At 41.5% G+C, this 18,326-nt stretch overlaps 1 protein-coding gene across 1 annotated transcript in view; it reads left to right on the top strand.

The window, feature by feature from the left end:
• Positions 1-6,865: 6,865 nt before the first annotated feature.
• LOC106724205 (E3 ubiquitin-protein ligase UBR4-like) overlaps positions 6,866-18,326 on the top strand; it is a 34,157-nt gene continuing 22,696 nt past the window's right edge. Inside the window, exons 1-11 of the mRNA XM_014530641.1 lie at positions 6,866-6,875; positions 7,700-7,834; positions 9,635-9,738; positions 10,524-10,653; positions 10,768-10,907; positions 11,627-11,729; positions 11,849-11,990; positions 12,142-12,266; positions 15,136-15,260; positions 17,129-17,188; positions 17,340-17,530. Of these exons, the coding sequence (XP_014386127.1) occupies positions 6,866-6,875; positions 7,700-7,834; positions 9,635-9,738; positions 10,524-10,653; positions 10,768-10,907; positions 11,627-11,729; positions 11,849-11,990; positions 12,142-12,266; positions 15,136-15,260; positions 17,129-17,188; positions 17,340-17,530 (1,265 nt within the window). The remainder of the gene's footprint in view (positions 6,876-7,699; positions 7,835-9,634; positions 9,739-10,523; positions 10,654-10,767; positions 10,908-11,626; positions 11,730-11,848; positions 11,991-12,141; positions 12,267-15,135; positions 15,261-17,128; positions 17,189-17,339; positions 17,531-18,326) is intronic.

The raw sequence follows: 18,326 nt of genomic DNA, 5'->3' as shown, positions 1-18,326 counted from the left end.
CCCAGCGGGGACCTCCGCCCCAGCCATGGCTTCGGGGCTCCGCGGCCGTGGTAGACGTGGGCTTGTCCGGGGCGCCTTCTACCAGCCTATGAAAATCATCCGTGCCTCAGTTTCCCTCCAGAGCAGGACTTCGGAGGGCGGCCTCTCGGGAGGGAGCGGTCGCCCCGGTTCGTGAGTGAGTGACCCCGCGATGCACCTGGCCGGGAGGGGAGTGTCCCCCGTGCTGCCCCCTGCGCTGAGGTCAAAGCGCTGATGAGTTTGCATTTCTCGCCGGCACTCAGGCCCCTCGCTTAGGCCCCAGCGGAGCCCGGGGCTGAAGTTGGGGGCCCACCGCCCAATTGGATAACGGTCTCCCCGAGGGGCTGTAGCCACCGGGGCACGTGCTGTTTCTGCGCCTGAAGCCACTGGGGACCGTGGGTGGTTTTTGTCGAGGGCTGCCCTTACTGTGTGTGTCTGCCATAACGGTCGGGGTCGAGAGCATTTCCGTGTGTGCGTCTGAGAGGTCATCTCCCCAAAGGCTCTGTGTTCTCGTTCTCTCTCAATAACGTAGCTTCAGACTCCTTTCCAGGTGGGGGGGACCCCGTCGATGGGTTGGCCCTTGTGTGCAGAGATTCTGAGACGGCGAGGGTTATGTTCATGGGAGGGCGGTGCTTGCCTCTGCCGGACTTACCTGGCTCGGAGCAGTCTTTCATCAGCGCAATGGTAGACGTGCTTTTAAGGCCAGTCTCCTTTTCATTTTTCTAGCCAACCCTTCCTTGCTTCAGCAGCTCCCCGCAGTCGCTAACTGGGTCATTTTAGCTTCGTGCCAACAAGAGTATATCTAATTGTTACCCAGAAGGTTAGAAATTGCTATTTATTACTAAAGGAAAGGCCATGATTTGAAATATTTTATTACAGTGCTTATTGTTAGGTTTGTGTTGCTTTGGATGCACTTTTAAAAAAGAAATAATGAAATAATAGTTGGGTTTGGTAACAGTTTTGGTCACAGTTAACTTTACAGACTGGATCTTTCTATATAATTATTAAGCCAAGAATGTTCTGGAGATGTAAACAAGTATAAAAAATACTGCTCTGAAATTATGTAGCCACTTTTTAACTGTTTGAAACATTTGGATTAGTGGTATTTTTTTCTGAATTATACTCGTCAGTCACGTTACTTATAATGGACAGTGCTATGCTTTTAAAAGAATATTTACTTTTATGTTTTTGTGGCAGTGAGCTGAGTAGGTTATAAGTCATTTGTTGACACCCTCCCATACATCTGCTATTCTGGGCCCATGCCTTTTATTATTATTATTTTCCATTGATTTTTTTTCAGAGAGGGTGGAAGAGAGAGGGGAGGGAGAGGGAGAAAAAAATTGATGTGAGAGAGACACATTGATTGGTTGCCTCCCACTCCTACCCGGATCCGGCCAGGGATCAAATGAACAAACCTGCAACCTAGGTATGTGCCCTAGACCAGGAATTGATCCCGAGACGCTTCAGTCCTTGGTCCGATGCTCTAACCACTGAGCAACTGGCCAGGGATGGGCCCATGCCTTTTAAAACTATAATAGTTAAGCAGCTTCCTCCAACCTGTAGAAGGAGCCAAAACCAAATGCATCAAACTGGGTTTGAATTTCACCACATAAGTAATGGTGGCCCCTCCTACATTCTATGTTAGCTACGATAATCAGAGCTGCCGGAGTTTGTGGACACTCATAAGACCTCTCTTCATGGTTTAGAAAAGAGGTCCAAACTGATGGCTGTTTAGTAACAAACTTTTATTGGAAGGTGAGAGCCTCAAAGTCTTTGTTCTGATTTTTGTGGCTCAGTTAACTTTGAAAGCCTATGTGTCCTCTTCAGACTTTATGAGAAGAATGTGATCTTAAGAAAAATTTCCAAAAGAAACATCTGGCTTACAAGTTCTTGTAGTTAAAAACAACTAACCATATTCAGTGTTAAGTTTGGTGCAGAGCAGAGGTTGGCACACTTTCTTAAGGAGTCAGACATTTGCAAGCCATATAGTCTCCTTATAGACTAGTCACCTTGGCCCCCTAATGGGCGGCTTGGCGGTGTTCCCAAATCTTACTTGTGGTCACCACAGTGTGAATTTCATGTTATAAAATGTTATTCCTTTGATTTTCTTCAGCCATTAATAAATGTCAAAACCATGCTTTAAAAAAATTTTGGATTGAGCTTATTGGGGTGACATTGATTAATAAAGTTATATAGATTTCAAGTGTACGATTTTATAAAACATCATCTGTATATTGTAGTGTGTGTTCACTACCAAAGTCAAGTCTCCTTCCATCACCATTTATCCCTCCTTTACCCTCTTCTATTTCCCCTCAACTCCCTTTCCCTCTGGTAATCACCACACTGTTGTCTTTGTCTATGAGTATTGTTGTTGTATTTTGCTTAATCCCCTCATCTTTTTCACCCAGCTCTCCACCTCGCCTCCTCTCTGACAGCTGTTAGTCTGTTCTCTATATTTATTAGTCTGTTTCTATTTTTTTCTTAGTTTATTTTGCTCATTAGATTCCACAAAATCCTTTTATAGTTTATATACACACTAGAGGCCTGGTGCACGAAAATCATGTACTTGGGAGGGGTGGGGGGGTGGTCCCTCAGCCAGGCCTGCACCCACTTGCAATCTGGGAGCCCTCAGGGGATGTCCAACTGAGGGCTTAGGTCCCCTCTCCACAGGCCTAAGCTGGCAGTTGGACATCCTTAGCACTGCCCTGGAGAGGCTCTGGTCACCAGCACTGCACTCGCCAGCCATGAGCCTGGCTTCTGGCTGAGCTGCTATCCCCCTGTGGGAGCGCACTGACCACCAGGGGGCAGCTCCTGCATTGAGTGTCTGCCTCCTGGTAGTGCACGTCATAGCAACCCCTCGTTCTGTTCCCCTGTTTGGTCGATTTGCATATTACCCTTTTATTATATAGGATGTATATTATTGATTTCAGAGAGGAAGGGAGAGGGAGAGAGAAACATCAATGATAAGAGAGAATCATTGATCAGCTGCTTCCTGCATGCCCCCTACTGGGGATTGAGCCCACAACTGGGGCATATGTCCTTGAGCGGAATTGAGCCTGGGACCCTTCAGTCCACAGGCTGATGCTCTATCCACTGAGCTAAACTGGCTAGGGCCACAAAAACCATGCTTAAATGTGGACTGTATAAACAGGCTATTGGCTGAATTTGGCCTGCAGGCCATAGTTTGCCAACCCCTGATTTGGAACACAAAAATTAGTACTGTGCTGTCAGTATTGTGTTTCTCAAGTTTTATTTGCCTTTCAAAAAAATGAAATGAGGGTGTCAGAACGATGGAAGTATTTCTTGAATATCAAGCTATGGCCACTGAGTATAGGACCAGATCGGAGCCCGTGCTGTGCAGGTGCTGTGGGGGGCTTGCTTAGGTGCCCAGGCTGCTGCTTTACTTCTGTGGTTTCGCTTTCATCTTCAGCTCCTGTGGGTTTTTTCCTGGTCTGCCTGCTATGCTTTTCTTCCTTGCCTCCAGGGATCTTCTATTTTTCTGTTGCAATCTGGCTACTTTCTGTTTCCCTTTCTGATGTCCTGGTTCCATCATGCCAGCTCTTACTTTCTATCTGGCAGCCTATTAACCCATTGAATTCCTCCTTTTCTGACTATTGGGGATGATGACAAATGTCTTAAGAGACTGCTCAGTACCCTACTATTCTGCTTTCTGCCCCTGTTCTTTCATACTTTTATAGTTGGAATTGACCTTTGGATTAGAAGAAAAGGTAGCTAAAAAAAAATTCCTAGGTCCAGACCCTGTTATATTTGGCTTGGTAACCAAACTAAGGAAACAAAGGAGGAATGGATTAGCATGAATAAACTGGGAAGGTATTTTCGAAAGTGTCATTGGATTTTTAAAAGAAAAAGGTAATCTGAGTTTACTTTAAAGGGGAGTTATTTTTAATATCTTAAAATATTTTATTTTATTTATTTTTTACAGAGAGGAAGGGAGAGAGAGATAGAGAGTTAGAAACATCCATGAGAGAGAAACATCGATCAGCTCAGCTGCCTCCTGCACACCCCCCACTGGGGATGTGCCTGCAACCAAGGTACATGCCCTTGACTGGAATTGAACCTGGGACCTTTCAGTCCGCAGGCCGACGCTCTATCCACTGAGCCAAACCGGTTAGGGCTATTTTTAATATCTTTATGGTTGAAAGTATTACAGATGTTCCGAACCTGGGACCCTTCAGTCCGCAGGCCGACGCTCTATCCACTGAGCCAAACCGGTTAGGGCTATTTTTAATATCTTTATGGTTGAAAGTATTACAGATGTTCCCCTTTATCCCCCATTGACCCCTTCTAGCTTGCACCCGCTCCCCCAGAAAGGGGAGTTATTTTTATTTTTACTGTCTGTGGCTAGCATGTCTTTTAGTAGTAAAGACTGAAAGTCTTTTAAACACCATTACTCTTCCAGACCAGAAATAGAGCTAGAACTAGCTTAATGGAGCACATATTACCCGTGGAATTAATATAATTGCTGAATGTAGCCTTATGTTTTAAGGTACTATAAAAAAAATCCTTTCTTAACTTTACGCAAGATATGGTGGTGAGCATGGCTGTCTGAACAATTTGATGGACTCTTTGTTGATCACAAAAACAAATTGCCTCTTTCCTCTGAGCCAGTCCTTCTTAGGCTGTCCTGGCCTCCCTAGTGATAAGCCTCTTTGAGTCTCTGCCTCCCAGTTATTTGATAAAATTTAAGCCAGAGAGACCTACTTGGGAAGGCAGAAGCTGTTGCAACAGCCTCATTAGATAATGCAGAGTCATTTCCTAAAAATCTTTTTTTAATGTATTTTTATTGATTTCAGAGAGGAAGGGAGAGGGAGAGAGAGATAGAGACACCAATGATGAGAGAGAACCATTTATCGGCTGCTTCCTGCACGCCCCCTACTGGGGATTGAGCCTGCAACCCGGGCATGTGCCCTTGACTGGAACCCAGGACCCTTCAGTCTGCAGCAGGCCGATGCTACCAGCTAGGGCCATTTCCTAAAGGTCTTGAAAGGGAGAGAGGGATGCTAATGCCATGCTCTTTTGCATTTATATGCTATCGGACATATGTTTGTGATTGACTATAGAAAAAAAGCCCACCACCAACTGATAGAGTGTCACTGTGAAATTAGTTCTGGTACTAGTTAATGTTCCCTGTCTTAGTGTCACATTCACCCCAGGTTTGTCAAGAATGTGAGGGACATATCTGAAAGCTTCCAGTTCTTTGGTTAATATGTATTAAATGTGGCATAGAGCAGATGTTCAATAAACATATGCTATTTTAAAATATAATTCATTAATGGATTCATTATGCTTATTTGTTTCATGATTGTATCATGAAACAAGTAAACAACGGATTCTATACTTGGAGTTTATGATTCTGATGAGGTGAGGTAAAAGGGCTTAGTGGAGTTTCCAAAGTTCCCCCAAAAGATTTGAAAAGTATGTAATCTAAGAGGGAGAAGGGAGGTGAATCCTTCATCTTTTATTTTGCCCTCTCAGATTTCTACCTCTTCCTAAAAAAAAGCTAGACATATCCAGACCCTTCCAGTTCTTTTTATTTACATGTCGAAGTGGATTTCTCTGACCTGGCTGCTTAGCTGCTGTTCCCCTCTGTACTCTGCATCACATTTATTTTGTGTGGAATATGAACACCCCGTCTTGCAGCAGTGTGTCAGTGGTGCTGTTGCAAAGTTAGAAGAAGCAGATCAGATGTTTGAGGAAGATAGCCTCACTGCCCAGAGGAAAGAATTTTTAAGTCTTTTTATTTTTCTCCCTCTGTGTTAGATCTATCTCCAATTTCTTCATCCTTCCCCTTCCTACCTAACTTCTTGTCCCTTATTCCATTTTTTTTTTTTTCATTTCTTTCCATTCTCTGCTAGCCATCAGGTTCTTAGGGAATGCGGATGGGGTCAGGAAGTGTGGCAGCACATCTTTATTAGGTGACTCATACATACTTGTTTCTTTAAAGTCAAGAGATATGACATTGTTATTGACCACATGTCTATTCCCTCCAAGTGGTTTGAAAACTAATTTCCTCAGGTTTATCCTTAATTTGCCCTAAGCAAATTATAAGTGGAGCTCAAGACTGCTCCATTTCCCCCCTCCTATGCTAGTGTCCATCTTTCCCCCAAAGTGCATTCTTTTTTATTTATTTATTTATTTATTTATTTATTTATTTATTTATTTAGAAGTGCTCCAGGCATGAAACAGCTCTGGCCACCAACACAGGCATCAAGCTAGGATGAACTAAGGACTGTATGTCTGCTTAGCCTCTGACAGATAGAAGAGCAACACCGCCCATCGGGTGTCTTCTTGCCCACTGCTAGGAGGTGCAAAGTGCATTCTTGTTTCTTTATTGGAATAAGGCAATTGTGTTTTCTAGGGCAGGAATAGGGTTTGTTAAATCATATTGGGGCAACATTGAACCAGATAATTAAATGAGTTTATTCATATATTTTGCATCTGTTTCATTGACTGGGAATGAAAACAGAGTAAGTTCATCCTTTGGGTGGCCGGGTTTTTTTGTTTGTTTTTTGTAGTTTTGATAAACCTATTCAACAGAAAACATGGGGGTAAGCAACTCTGAAGTTTTGAAATAAAGCAGAGAAGATTAACAACTCAGTGAAATACACCAAATTATGGGGTGGAAAAACTTTAGAACAATGAATAAGAAAGCATAAGGATGGAAGTAAAGGAACAACTAAGTAAATGTAGAAGTAAGGGAATTTAGCAGGGAGTTTTCTGATGAATGTGGTATGTCCCTTATTAATGTGATGGTCACTAGGAACTTTGCTACTTGGTTTAAAGGTTTTTGTTTCCTCCTTTTTGTTAACCTGACAAATAAGGAGAAATGATCGTTGGTGGGCAGGAAGGTCCTTGTACATCGTGTGTTCCTTAAATACTTTTTCTTGGTGAAGGAGTTGTTACAAGATAAGTAACTGATCTTTGATAAGTACCCATTTATCCATGATAAATCCCCAAATAGCAAAATGTTTGCAATGCCAGACTCTTAAGTGCTATTTGAGGTAGTTCATCATTCACATTGGCACCTTCTGAATCTTGAGCTTGGCTTTTTGGCTTCTGTGTTGTTTTGGCATGTGGGTAGAATCCTTACTGTTTACATTTCCCTTCCTAGGCTGATACTTGTGGTTAGAGAATTAACTCATTGAGGAAACTATGTAACCACATTGCTCTGCTTGTTAATAAAATACAGTTTAGTCTTTTGCCTTCTTGTTTCATGGATTGTGGCTTAGCATCTGATTTGGGCAACAATTAGATTATTTCCTCCCTTGAGTTACTGATTGTTTATAAAGTTATTGCATATGGACTAGTCTTGTTTGGTCTTCATAAGGGATCACTGTAATCTGTATTACCACGAACAGTATTTTAAGGGCTTTGGGCTACCCCTTTTGGCAAATACACGTTATTATTAGATTTTGGTCTTTGCCAATCAGTAATATAGGACAAAATGGTATCCTGTTATGTTTTTACTTGAATTTCCTTTAGCCTTTGCCATTCACTAAACCAGATACCTTGAACAGGTACTTAATTTTAATTCTCTAAGCTTCACATTCTCAGTCTTGAATGTAGGGATGATAACAGTGCCTTCCAAGTAAGGTTGCTATAAGAATTAAGTAAGATAATACCTATAAATGAATGGGTAGGGTATCTGGCATATGGTAAGCACTAAATAAATCTTGGCCAAATTATTTTCTTCGTAGTGAATCAGAAATCCTGCACCATGAGAAGCAGTATGAGCCATTCTACTCATCTTTTGTTGCACTTTCTACACACTATATTACAACGGTTTGCAGCCTCAGTAAGTATTCCACTCTTGTCACTCTCTCCCGAGGGCTTGTGAGTAGGGGGTTGTGTATCCTCCTGCGAGGGTGCCTGAACAAGTTTTAATGAAGTCTGTATTTTAGCACTTTTGACCTGTTCACCAAGAGTTCATTCAATACATGTGTTGTTTGATATATTGACTGTGAGGCTGAAGTGAGTTACAGAAGTTTGAGGTTAAGTAAAGCTCGCAACTGTCGGTGTGATCAGGCTCTGCAAGTTCTTTACCTAGACCAGGGGGCCTCAAACTTCTTAAACAGGGGCCAGTTCACTGTCCCTCAGACCGTTGGAGGGCCGGACTATAGTTTAAAAAAAAACTATGAACAAATTCCTATGCACACTGCACATATCTTATTTTGAAGTAAAAAAACAAAACGGGAACAAATACAATATTTGTATTTGCATGTGGCCCGCGGGCCGTAGTTTGAGGACCCCTGACCTAGACCAACCAAGAGGATTTAAGAACTACTTCCTTTGGACACCTGTTCATATCCCATTAAGTTTACCTTCTTTACCTTCGTAATCAGAAGCATTTTTTTGACTTCATAAATGCACTTACTAGTGTGTTCATTTCTGGGGTAGTTAGGGGGATAGGTGGGTCTCAACCTGGGGTTGGCAGCCAGTAACTAAGGCTCTATTCCTTACTTGGTTTTGGTGAGAAAGAGAATTCTCCTTTTGTGTCCTCTGGTATTTGAAAGATTTCTACTTCAAGTCTCTATCTTCTAAATTTTTCTACTCAAAAAGTGACCAAGCTCTTATTTTTCACTATTTCTGGATTTTTGCATTTTCAGATTTTTAATGAAAATTCTAACTCATATAGTTCTGAAAAATTGTAACGATTTGTTTACTGAAATAGATTCTAAGCAAGTAAAATGAAAGGAAGTTCCAGGGTTGCTGAATAATCTTTTAGTGTCCAATGTGGTTTATTATAGGCACTGGCTACTGGTGAAAAAATTACTTTTAACTTGAAGGAACGTTGTATAGGGAGCCCCTTGCAAAAAGGCATTTAGAATCTATGGGGAAAAAGAGGTAGTATAGTTTTGTGGCTAAGGGCGTGAACTCTAGAGCCAGACTTCCTGAATTTGACTCTGGCTGTGTGACTGTGGGCAAGCCATTTAACCTCTCTATGGTTATGTTAAAAAAAAAAAAAAAAAAAGGAGGGAGAGCAGATAACAATAATACCAACCTCAGAGAATTGGTTTAAGGACTGAGTTAATATACTTGCAGTTCTTGGTGCTTACAATGATGTACAGTGGGGCCTTGACTTACGAGTTTAATTCGTTCCGTGACGGAGCTCGTAACTCAAATTACTCATATGTCAAATCAAGAAGTGAACAAGTGAGACACGTGATGCTGGGCTGATGTTGTGGCGTTCACTGTGACGTTCGCTGCGCCAACTAGCGGTGGGGTATCTGAAGCTGGCTCGTAACCCGAATTTTAGCTCGCAACTCAAAGCAAAAAATCGGCCGAGAGATGGCTCGTATCTCGAAAAACTCGTTAGTCGGGACACTCGTAAGTCAAGGCCCCACTGTATTTCTTATTATAATTATTTTCATTTCTAGTAAATATAAGGTAAGTTGATTTGTAAGCAATTGATGGTTTTCAATGCCAAGATGCTCTTGTGCTCCCTTGGGTTGTTGGTTCTGAACAATTATTATCATGGAAATATTGGAAATGTTGAATATATGGAGCTCAATGAATGTTTTGTTTGATTAATTGACTGTGAGGCTGAAGTGAGTTACAGAAATTTGAGGTTAAGTAAAGCTTATTACTTTCTCAGTTCCCCGGAACCAACTTCAGTCGGTGGCAGCAGCCTGTAAAGTCCTGATTGAGTTTTCTCTCCTACGCCTGGAGAATCCAGATGAGGCTTGTGCTGTGTCCCAGGTGAGAGTGATGGGCTCATCTCTGGCTCTTATTCTGAGGTAGGATTGTGATTGACTAGTGGAATGATGGAGAAGGGGTGGCATAGAGCAGGGGTTGATAAACTTTTTCTGTAATAGGCCAGATAGTAAATAGTTTGTTGACCATCCAGTCCTTGTTGCAACTAGTCTCTGCCTTTCCAAGCTCTGCCTTTGTGGTGTGAAGGCAGACACAGACACTACGTAAATGCATGAGCATTACTGTGGTCCAGTGAACTTTATTTACAGAAACAGGCAGTGGGCTGAACTGGGGCTGTGGTGTTCTAATCTGTGGTAAAAAGGGCTGCAGAGGCTTTTTCAAGGATTCCAGTTACATGTCTACAGTGCCAGGTAAGTAACATAAAATGAGTAAAGCGTGCTAGTCGAGATGGGTACATGACCCAGCTATAAAGGGCCCAATCACTATTTGGCTCCAGCTCACTGTTGTCATGTAGTAACGGAGACTCGGAGGCTCATTGCTATATCTTGTGAATTATTGAGAGAGATAAGAAATCTGGATTTGTATGTTAAACCTTCCATGTTTTAAAAAGTTAGTATAAACTTCAAATTAAAAACCAATAACTTTGTGAGAAATGTAGGGCAAACCTGCAAGCCAGATACAGTCAGAGGGCCATTAACTTGTCTCTGCTTTAGTGTTTTTACCCAAGATTGCAGTTCTTGGTAGGAATCTAAATTTGGTCCCATGCCAGTTAGAAGTCTCAAAAGTGTAGGATCTTCTAAAAGACATATTTGAATTTGTTTTCTTTTCAGAAACACTTGATTCTCCTCATCAAGGGCCTGTGCACTGGCTGTAGCCGATTAGACAGAACTGAGATTATCACGTTTACAGCAATGATGAAATCTGCCAAGCTGCCACAAACAGTGAAGACACTCTCAGATGGTGAGTGTTCCTTTGCCAGGCCTGGTAACTTGGCCACTTCCCTGGCCTGCTTTTTCCTGTTTTGCTTTCTAAGGGCACTCTCCTCATCTCTCTTTTTGCTTTTGTATTTCACAGTGGAAGATCAGAAAGAGTTGGCCTCACCAGTAAGCCCAGAGCTGAGGCAGAAGGAGGTACAGATGAATTTTTTGAACCAGCTGACATCAGTTTTCAACCCTAGAACTATAGCATCACCGCCCGTAGGCCCACAGACTCCGGTGAGTGATTTCAGTCAAATGTCCTTATTAAGACGATAATACTAGAAAAATAAGTAACAAACATATTTTATATTTCTGATATAAAATGATATACATGCCTATGGTAGAAAAAAATTGAAGAATACAAATCAAAAAGAAAAGTAAGGCCTGGCCAGTGTGCTAAATGGTTAGAGCATCTACCCACACCGAAGGGCCTGGGTTGTGGGTTCAATCCCTAGCACTGGTCTGGGCATGTGCAGGAGGCAGCCAGTCGATGTGTCTCTCCCATATTCTCTCCCCCTCCCTCCCTTCCATTCTCTTTAAAAATCAATGGAAAAGGTATCCTTGGGTGAGGATTAACAGCAACAAAAAAAACACAAAAGTAAAACTCACCCCAACTTCTCTGTCCACAGTTATTATTATTTTTGTGACCATTTTCTAACATTTCTCAATGTGAATAAACAAATGTAAAGCATGTTTTCTGTGAAAGGCATCACTCTATAGTAGTTGCAGGATATATAAAATATATTAAAGCTATATATTTCCCCCCTCCTTTTTAGAAAATGACTTGTATTTCCCCCAACATTAGAGAGGAATCTCTTCTCATTAACTGGGAGTCTGAAGAGTGTCCATGAAGTTGCTACTTAGTATGGACAGTTGGTTCGGTTCTGAACTCCAGGCCAACAGTCAACAGATGATCGTATCTTGATAGGCTTTTCTCATCCTTTGTTTCTCTTCAGGTGGAAGGAGAAAACGATGAGCAGTCATCCACAGACCAAGCCTCTGCAATCAAAACCAAGAATGTGTTCATAGCTCAGAATGTGGCTAGTCTTCAAGAGCTTGGTAAGACACTTAATTGGTTCCTCTACTGGCTTCTCTGCTTTCAAATATTCCTTGAGTGGAAAATAATCCAAGAGCAGACAGAAGCTTGTTTGTAAGGTCGAGCCTTTTCATTAATTCAGGTGGCTCAGAGAAACTACTGCGTGTCTGTTTGAACCTGCCATATTTCCTACGCTACATCAACCGGTTTCAAGATGCAGTGCTGGCAAATTCCTTCTTTATCATGCCCGCAACAGTAGCAGATGCCACTGCTGTTCGTAATGGGTAAGGTGCTCCAGGGGACATGTACTTTACAGTCGAATGCTGTTCTTAAAAAGAGAGAAGCTGGGTAGTTTTTATGGCATGCCTACTTTTAGATTATAGAAGCAAGCGATTCAAAGAGACACTTTCGTTCATCTTTTCTATTACATTCCAGTTTTCATTCACTGGTGATCGATGTAACCATGGCATTGGATACCCTTTCTCTACCTGTGTTGGAACCTCTCAATCCTTCTCGTCTGCAAGATGTGACAGTCCTCAGCCTAAGTTGTCTATATGCAGGTGAGAAGTTATGTCTGATCTCACTTTCTTAGTCAAACACAGGTATACTTTCCAGAAACCATGAGATCTTTCTAAATACACTCTCCCCCTTTACCTTTGCTTCCTTCCTTCCCACAGGGATCATCTAATATCCTTTCTAGGTGAAATGAGGTCTCAGTAGGAATCTTGTAGGTTGTCCTATTGACTAACAGCTAGCATTGTGCTATGTGCATATTTGGTTTTATAGTGTGTGCAGATAATGTCTACTGTATGAAAAGCAAAATGCCAGTGCTATTGGGATATTGAGGTAAGTCATCTGTAATTCCTGCCCTCAAGGAACCTATACCCAAGAGTGGAGAGCAGATAGAACCACATAGCATAATATAAAATAGGAGATGCTAAAGGCAATAAGAGAAGTATAGTATATTAGGGACACCCAAAGAAGGGAGCGATTGATGTTGCTGTGGGAGCAGGTTTGAGGAAGGCTTTGTAGAACAGGTGGTAAATATGATGAATGTTATTCTTCATGCTTCCACAAAATCCCCTTCCTCTTGATCACACTGCCTTGAGACTGGGGCCTGACAGCTGGTGTTTACTCTCTTAAGTTATTGTTGCCATGACTTTTTAACTATCATAATCCTGGAATGTCTTGAAAGGTATAACCGTTTCTGATGTTTACTTGGTTCTGTAAGTGAGGATTTGAACAGTCTAGGAAGTCTGACTTTGGGGGCACAAAGAAATTACTGAAGTTGGTCACCTTTCTACATTCTTTGAACAGCTTATGTTGAACATCCCTGTTCAAATAGGAATCTAACGTTAAATGCACTTCCACTAAGGAAGGCAGTAGTCATGAAGGAATTAAGTTCTGTTGATGCATCTTGTAGGGCACGCAGGATTTTAGCTTGGCTATCCCTAGGCAGAGGTAAAAGCAGGACCAATAGTATGCTAGACCTTGGGGAACATCCTGGGGTGTGTGTGTGTGTGTGTGTGTGTGTGTTGATTAGTGAATGTTACAGCTTCCAAGAAAGTAGGCCCCAAGCCCAGAGGGCTTAGGAATGCAGTCTAAGTCATTTGGACCACATCCTCTAACAGTAGAGATCATTAAAGATTTTGAAAGGTGCTATGATCTGAGCTATATTTTAGGAAGAACATTCAGGCAGTAGTATGCAGGATATTTTGGTGTGGGGAAGTAGTAGAGGCAGGAGGATCTGTTAGAGGGAATTTGCAGTCACTCAGGTAAGAACACACTAATGGCCTGAGCTAGAGCAGCAGCAGTGGGAGTAGAAAGCTAAGGATGCATGTGATCGTGCAGTCTCTCCAAGCCCACTTCCGTATTTATATGCTAGTCCTCTACCGCTGATCTTTGCAGTTTTAAATTTGGGGTTTATTAATTTCAATTTTCAGGAAATTTCTTGAATACCACATGGATTTCAGTGTGTTTAGTTAGTAAGGATTAAAGATTCTTTAAAAATTCTAGTTGGATGAAAGATCCCAGATTTGGTTTGTTGTTGAAATTTGATCACTTGGGGTTAGATTTAAAGAAAGAAATTTGTCCTTGATGCCTTCCAGAAAAACAGTGTGGGATTTTTTCCCAAAATCTTAAAAAAATAATAAAAATCATTAAAAATATATTTTAAAATTAACAGATTTTATTTATTTTTTTAAAGTATTTTTTAAATTGATTTTTAGATAGAAAGTATGGGAGAGGGAGAGAGAGAGAAACATCAGTGTGAGAGCAAAACGTTGATTGGCTGCCTCTTGCACCCCCCTACCAGGGATTAAGCCTACAACCTGGGCATGTGCCCTCTGTTGCTTGAACCAGCAACATTTTGATGCACAGGATGATGACCAACTAACTGAGCCACACCGGCCAGGGCAATAAATTCTATTTTTAAAGCAGTTTCAGGTTTACAGAAAAATTGAGCAGATTGTATAGTTTCCATATACCTTCACTCCCCCACATACTTTCTCTTATTAACATTGCATTAATATGATACATTTGTTATGATTGAGGCACCAGTATTGATATATTATTATTAACTGAAGTTCATAGTTTAGATTAGGGTTCCCTTTTTGTGTTGTACAGCTATGTGTGTTTTTACAGATGCATAATATTATGTATTCATAATCATTGTATCATATAGGATAGTTTCATTGCTCTAAAAATCCCCCATACTTCACCTAGTATACTGTTGCAGATGCATAATATTATGTATTCATAATCATTGTATCATGTAGAATAGTTTCCTTGCTCTAAAAATCCCCTATACTTCACCTAGTATAGCAGGCCGACGCTCTATTCACTGAGCCAAACCGGTTCCGGCAACTGTTGCCTCTTCCTTATCCTCATCCCCAACCTCTAGTAACCACTGATGTTTTTATTGTCTTCTTAGTTTTACCTTTTCCAGATTGTCATATAGTTAGAATCATATAGTATGTAATCTTTTCAGATTGTTTTTTTTTCCCTTAGAATATGCATTTAAGTTTCTTCCATGTCTTTTTGTGGCTTTATAGCTCATCTCTTTATTGCTGAATAATATTCCTTGTATATGTACCACAGTTTGTTTTTTCATTCACCCTCTGAAGGACATCTTGATTGCTTCTATTTCTTGGCGATTATGAGTAAAAGATACAATAAATTTCTGTATGCAGGTTTTTGTGTGGACAGTTTTTCCGCTCATTTAGGTAAATACCCTTGGAGTATGATTGCCTCCTTTTGTCTAATGACCCTGCAGTCTATTTTGCACAACGAAGCTGGATTCTCAGATCACTAATAATTACTTTGAGTAATCAAATCACTGAATTGCTTGTGAGTGGGTTTTTTGTTTCAGCTTTGGTAGATTCTTCGGACCATGCCATGATTGGAATCTGTGCATCTTTCTTTTTTCAGGTGTGAGTGTGGCAACCTGTATGGCCATCCTTCATGTGGGCAGTACTCAGCAAGTGCGGACAGGGTCCACGAGCTCCAAAGAAGACGACTATGAGAGTGATGCAGCTACGATTGTCCAGAAATGTGTAAGTCACCCTCTGGGGTTACAGGTGCCTTGACTGTTCAAATGAGAGACTATGGCCAGTTCCTTTCTTCCTTGGTAGAGGAAAAGCCATGGAGTTCTCTAGGTCTAAGAGGTAGGCATTCAGTTTGTTTATTTGGCAGATTGGTTGACCCTATAGAAAACATTGCCATGTTGTGGTGGCAGTGGACCTTAAAAGATGAGTCATCCAATCAGCATATATATCTGAGGGCTTACTATGTGTCAGTGTACTTTTAGTGGAGACATACAATACACAAGATAATTTCCAATAATGATAAGTGTATAGGATGAATAAATGTGTTAGAAAGCAATCTGGGTATGTTGGGCCTGGGTGTGTTGCTTTAGATTGGGTGGAGGGAACACCTCTGAGGTGATGTGAACTGAGGGAGCCAATGCCGTGTGAAGATGAAGGAAGGTGTGATGCAGTTGTATCATTGGAAAGTGACTTGAGGATATTTAACTCTCGAAGCTGAATTAATCGAGATAGGATTTAGTGTGTATAATGAAATATGTCAGCTTGCTCAAATTTTTGTGTATGTTTGATATTGGACAGCTTGAAATTTATGACATGATTGGACAAGCAATCTGCAGTTCTCGCCGGGCTGGTGGTGAGGTAAGAAGCACATCTCTGCTACATTCCACTCTTGTAGCGTCTAAGATGTGTTCCTGTCTTGTAGCCTATAAGCAATCAATGTTCATATCTTTCTTTTCTGCCTTTCTCTTATTTATTTATTTAAAATTACCTTTTATACCTTTTTCAACAGCACTATCAGAACTTCCAGTTGCTCGGTGCCTGGTGCTTGTTAAACAGCCTTTTCCTCATATTGAACCTCAGTCCTACTGCCTTGGCTGATAAGGGGAAAGAGAAAGACCCACTGGCTGCCCTCCGAGTCAGAGACATCCTTTCTCGGACCAAAGAGGGCGTGGGCTCTCCGAAACTGGGGCCTGGAAAAGGGTATGTGTCACTCCTGCCTTGTTTTGTTTGGTTTCCCTGACATTTTCTGTTGATGGGGGCTAGTTTAACTCTTCTAATCTCCACATCAGTAGAAAAATTTGCCTCCATACCCAGTTGAATTTAACAACTAAGCTAATGATCATAATCTACTATCTCTACGTCATAGCTGTATGATTTTGGTGGCAGTGGACTCAGTTTTCTCTGATCTTGTTTCCTCATCTGTAAGGAGAAAATATCTATGTAATATATATTTTAGGATTTTTCGAGGTTCAAATCAGGAAAAAAGTGCTTTCGTATGATGGGTTTGGTTGATTTGAAGGTGATGACTCAACTTGCATGTTTACCTATAAAAGCGAGGATTTTGTCACGTCCTTCTGGCTTGCTTCCTAAAATACTTGCTACTGTTTTGAAGAAATCGGGGCATTAAGCCCTGCTTGGTAGGAAAGAAGAGATGGCTTCTGTGCTGTTCAGGGTTTTGTTTTCTAAGTCCAGGCATTTCTGGATTGTATTTACTCATTCTTTCCCAACAATGTACTAGGTAGGTTCTATTCAGGCCTTGAGGCTGTAGCACAGTCAAAGCAATGTCCTTGCCTTTGTGGAGTTTCTTTCTTTTTGTTGTTAATCCTCACCCGAGGATATTATTTCCATTGAATTTTAGAGAGGTTGGAAGGGAGGGTGTGTGTGTGTGTGGGGGCAGGGGGGACGGAGAGAGAAACATCAACGTGAGACACGTCATTGATTGCCCCCTGCACATGCCCCGACTGGAGTTAGGATCGAACCTGCAACCCAATGTGCCATTGACCAGCAATCGGATTTGAGACCCTTTGGTCCACAGGCTGTGTATAATGAAATATGTCAGCTTGCTGAAATTTTTGTGTATGTTTGATATTGGACAGCTTGAAATTTATGACATGATTGGACAAGCAATCTGCAATTCTCGCCGGGCTGGTGGTGAGGTAAGAAGCACATCTCCGCTACATTCCACTCTTGTAGCGTCTAAGATGTGTTCCTGTCTTGTAGCCTATAAGCAATCAATGTTCATATCTTTCTTTTCTGCCTTTTTCTTATTTATTTATTTAAAATTACCTTTTATACCTTTTTCAACAGCACTATCAGAACTTCCAGTTGCTCGGTGCCTGGTGCTTGTTAAACAGCCTTTTCCTCATATTGAACCTCAGTCCTACTGCCTTGGCTGATAAGGGGAAAGAGAAAGACCCACTGGCTGCCCTCCGAGTCAGAGACATCCTTTCTCGGACCAAAGAGGGCGTGGGCTCTCCGAAACTGGGGCCTGGAAAAGGGTATGTGTCACTCCTGCCTTGTTTTGTTTTGTTTCCCTGACATTTTCTGTTGATGGGGGCTAGTTTAACTCTTCTAATCTCCACATCAGTAGAAAAATTTGCCTCCATACCCAGTTGAATTTAACAACTAAGCTAATGATCATAATCTACTATCTCTACGTCATAGCTGTATGATTTTGGTGGCAGTGGACTCAGTTTTCTCTGATCTTGTTTCCTCATCTGTAAGGAGAAAATATCTATGTAATATATATTTTAGGATTTTTCGAGGTTCAAAGCAGGAAAAAAGTGCTTTTGTATGATGGGTCTGGTTGATGTGAAGGTGATGACTCAACTTGCATGTTTACCTATAAAAGCGAGGATTTTGTCACGTCCTTCTGGCTTGCTTCCTAAAATACTTGCTACTGTTTTGAAGAAATCTGGGCATTAAGCCCTGCTTGGTAGGAAAGAAGAGATGGCTTCTGTGCTGTTCAGGGTTTTGTTTTCTAAGCCCAGGCATTTCTGGATTGTATTTATTTATTCTGTCCCAACAATGTACTGGGTAGGTTCTATTCAGGCCTTGAGGCTGTAGCACAATCAAAGAAATGTCCTTGCCTTTGTGGAGTTTATTTCTTTCTTTTTGTTGTTGTTAATCCTCACCCGAGGATATTTTTTCCATTGAATTTTAGAGAGGTTGGAAGGGAGGGTGTGTGTGTGTGTGTGGGGGCAGGGGGGACGGAGAGAAACATCAACGTGAGACACGTCATTGATTGCCCCCTGCACATGCCCCGACTGGAGTTAGGATCGAACCTGCAACCCA

The sequence above is a fragment of the Myotis brandtii genome, unplaced genomic scaffold, assembly GCF_000412655.1.
Source record: "Myotis brandtii unplaced genomic scaffold, ASM41265v1 scaffold754, whole genome shotgun sequence".
NCBI classification, from domain to species: Eukaryota; Metazoa; Chordata; class Mammalia; order Chiroptera; family Vespertilionidae; genus Myotis; species Myotis brandtii.
This window is presented reverse-complemented; position numbering and strand designations above follow the sequence as displayed.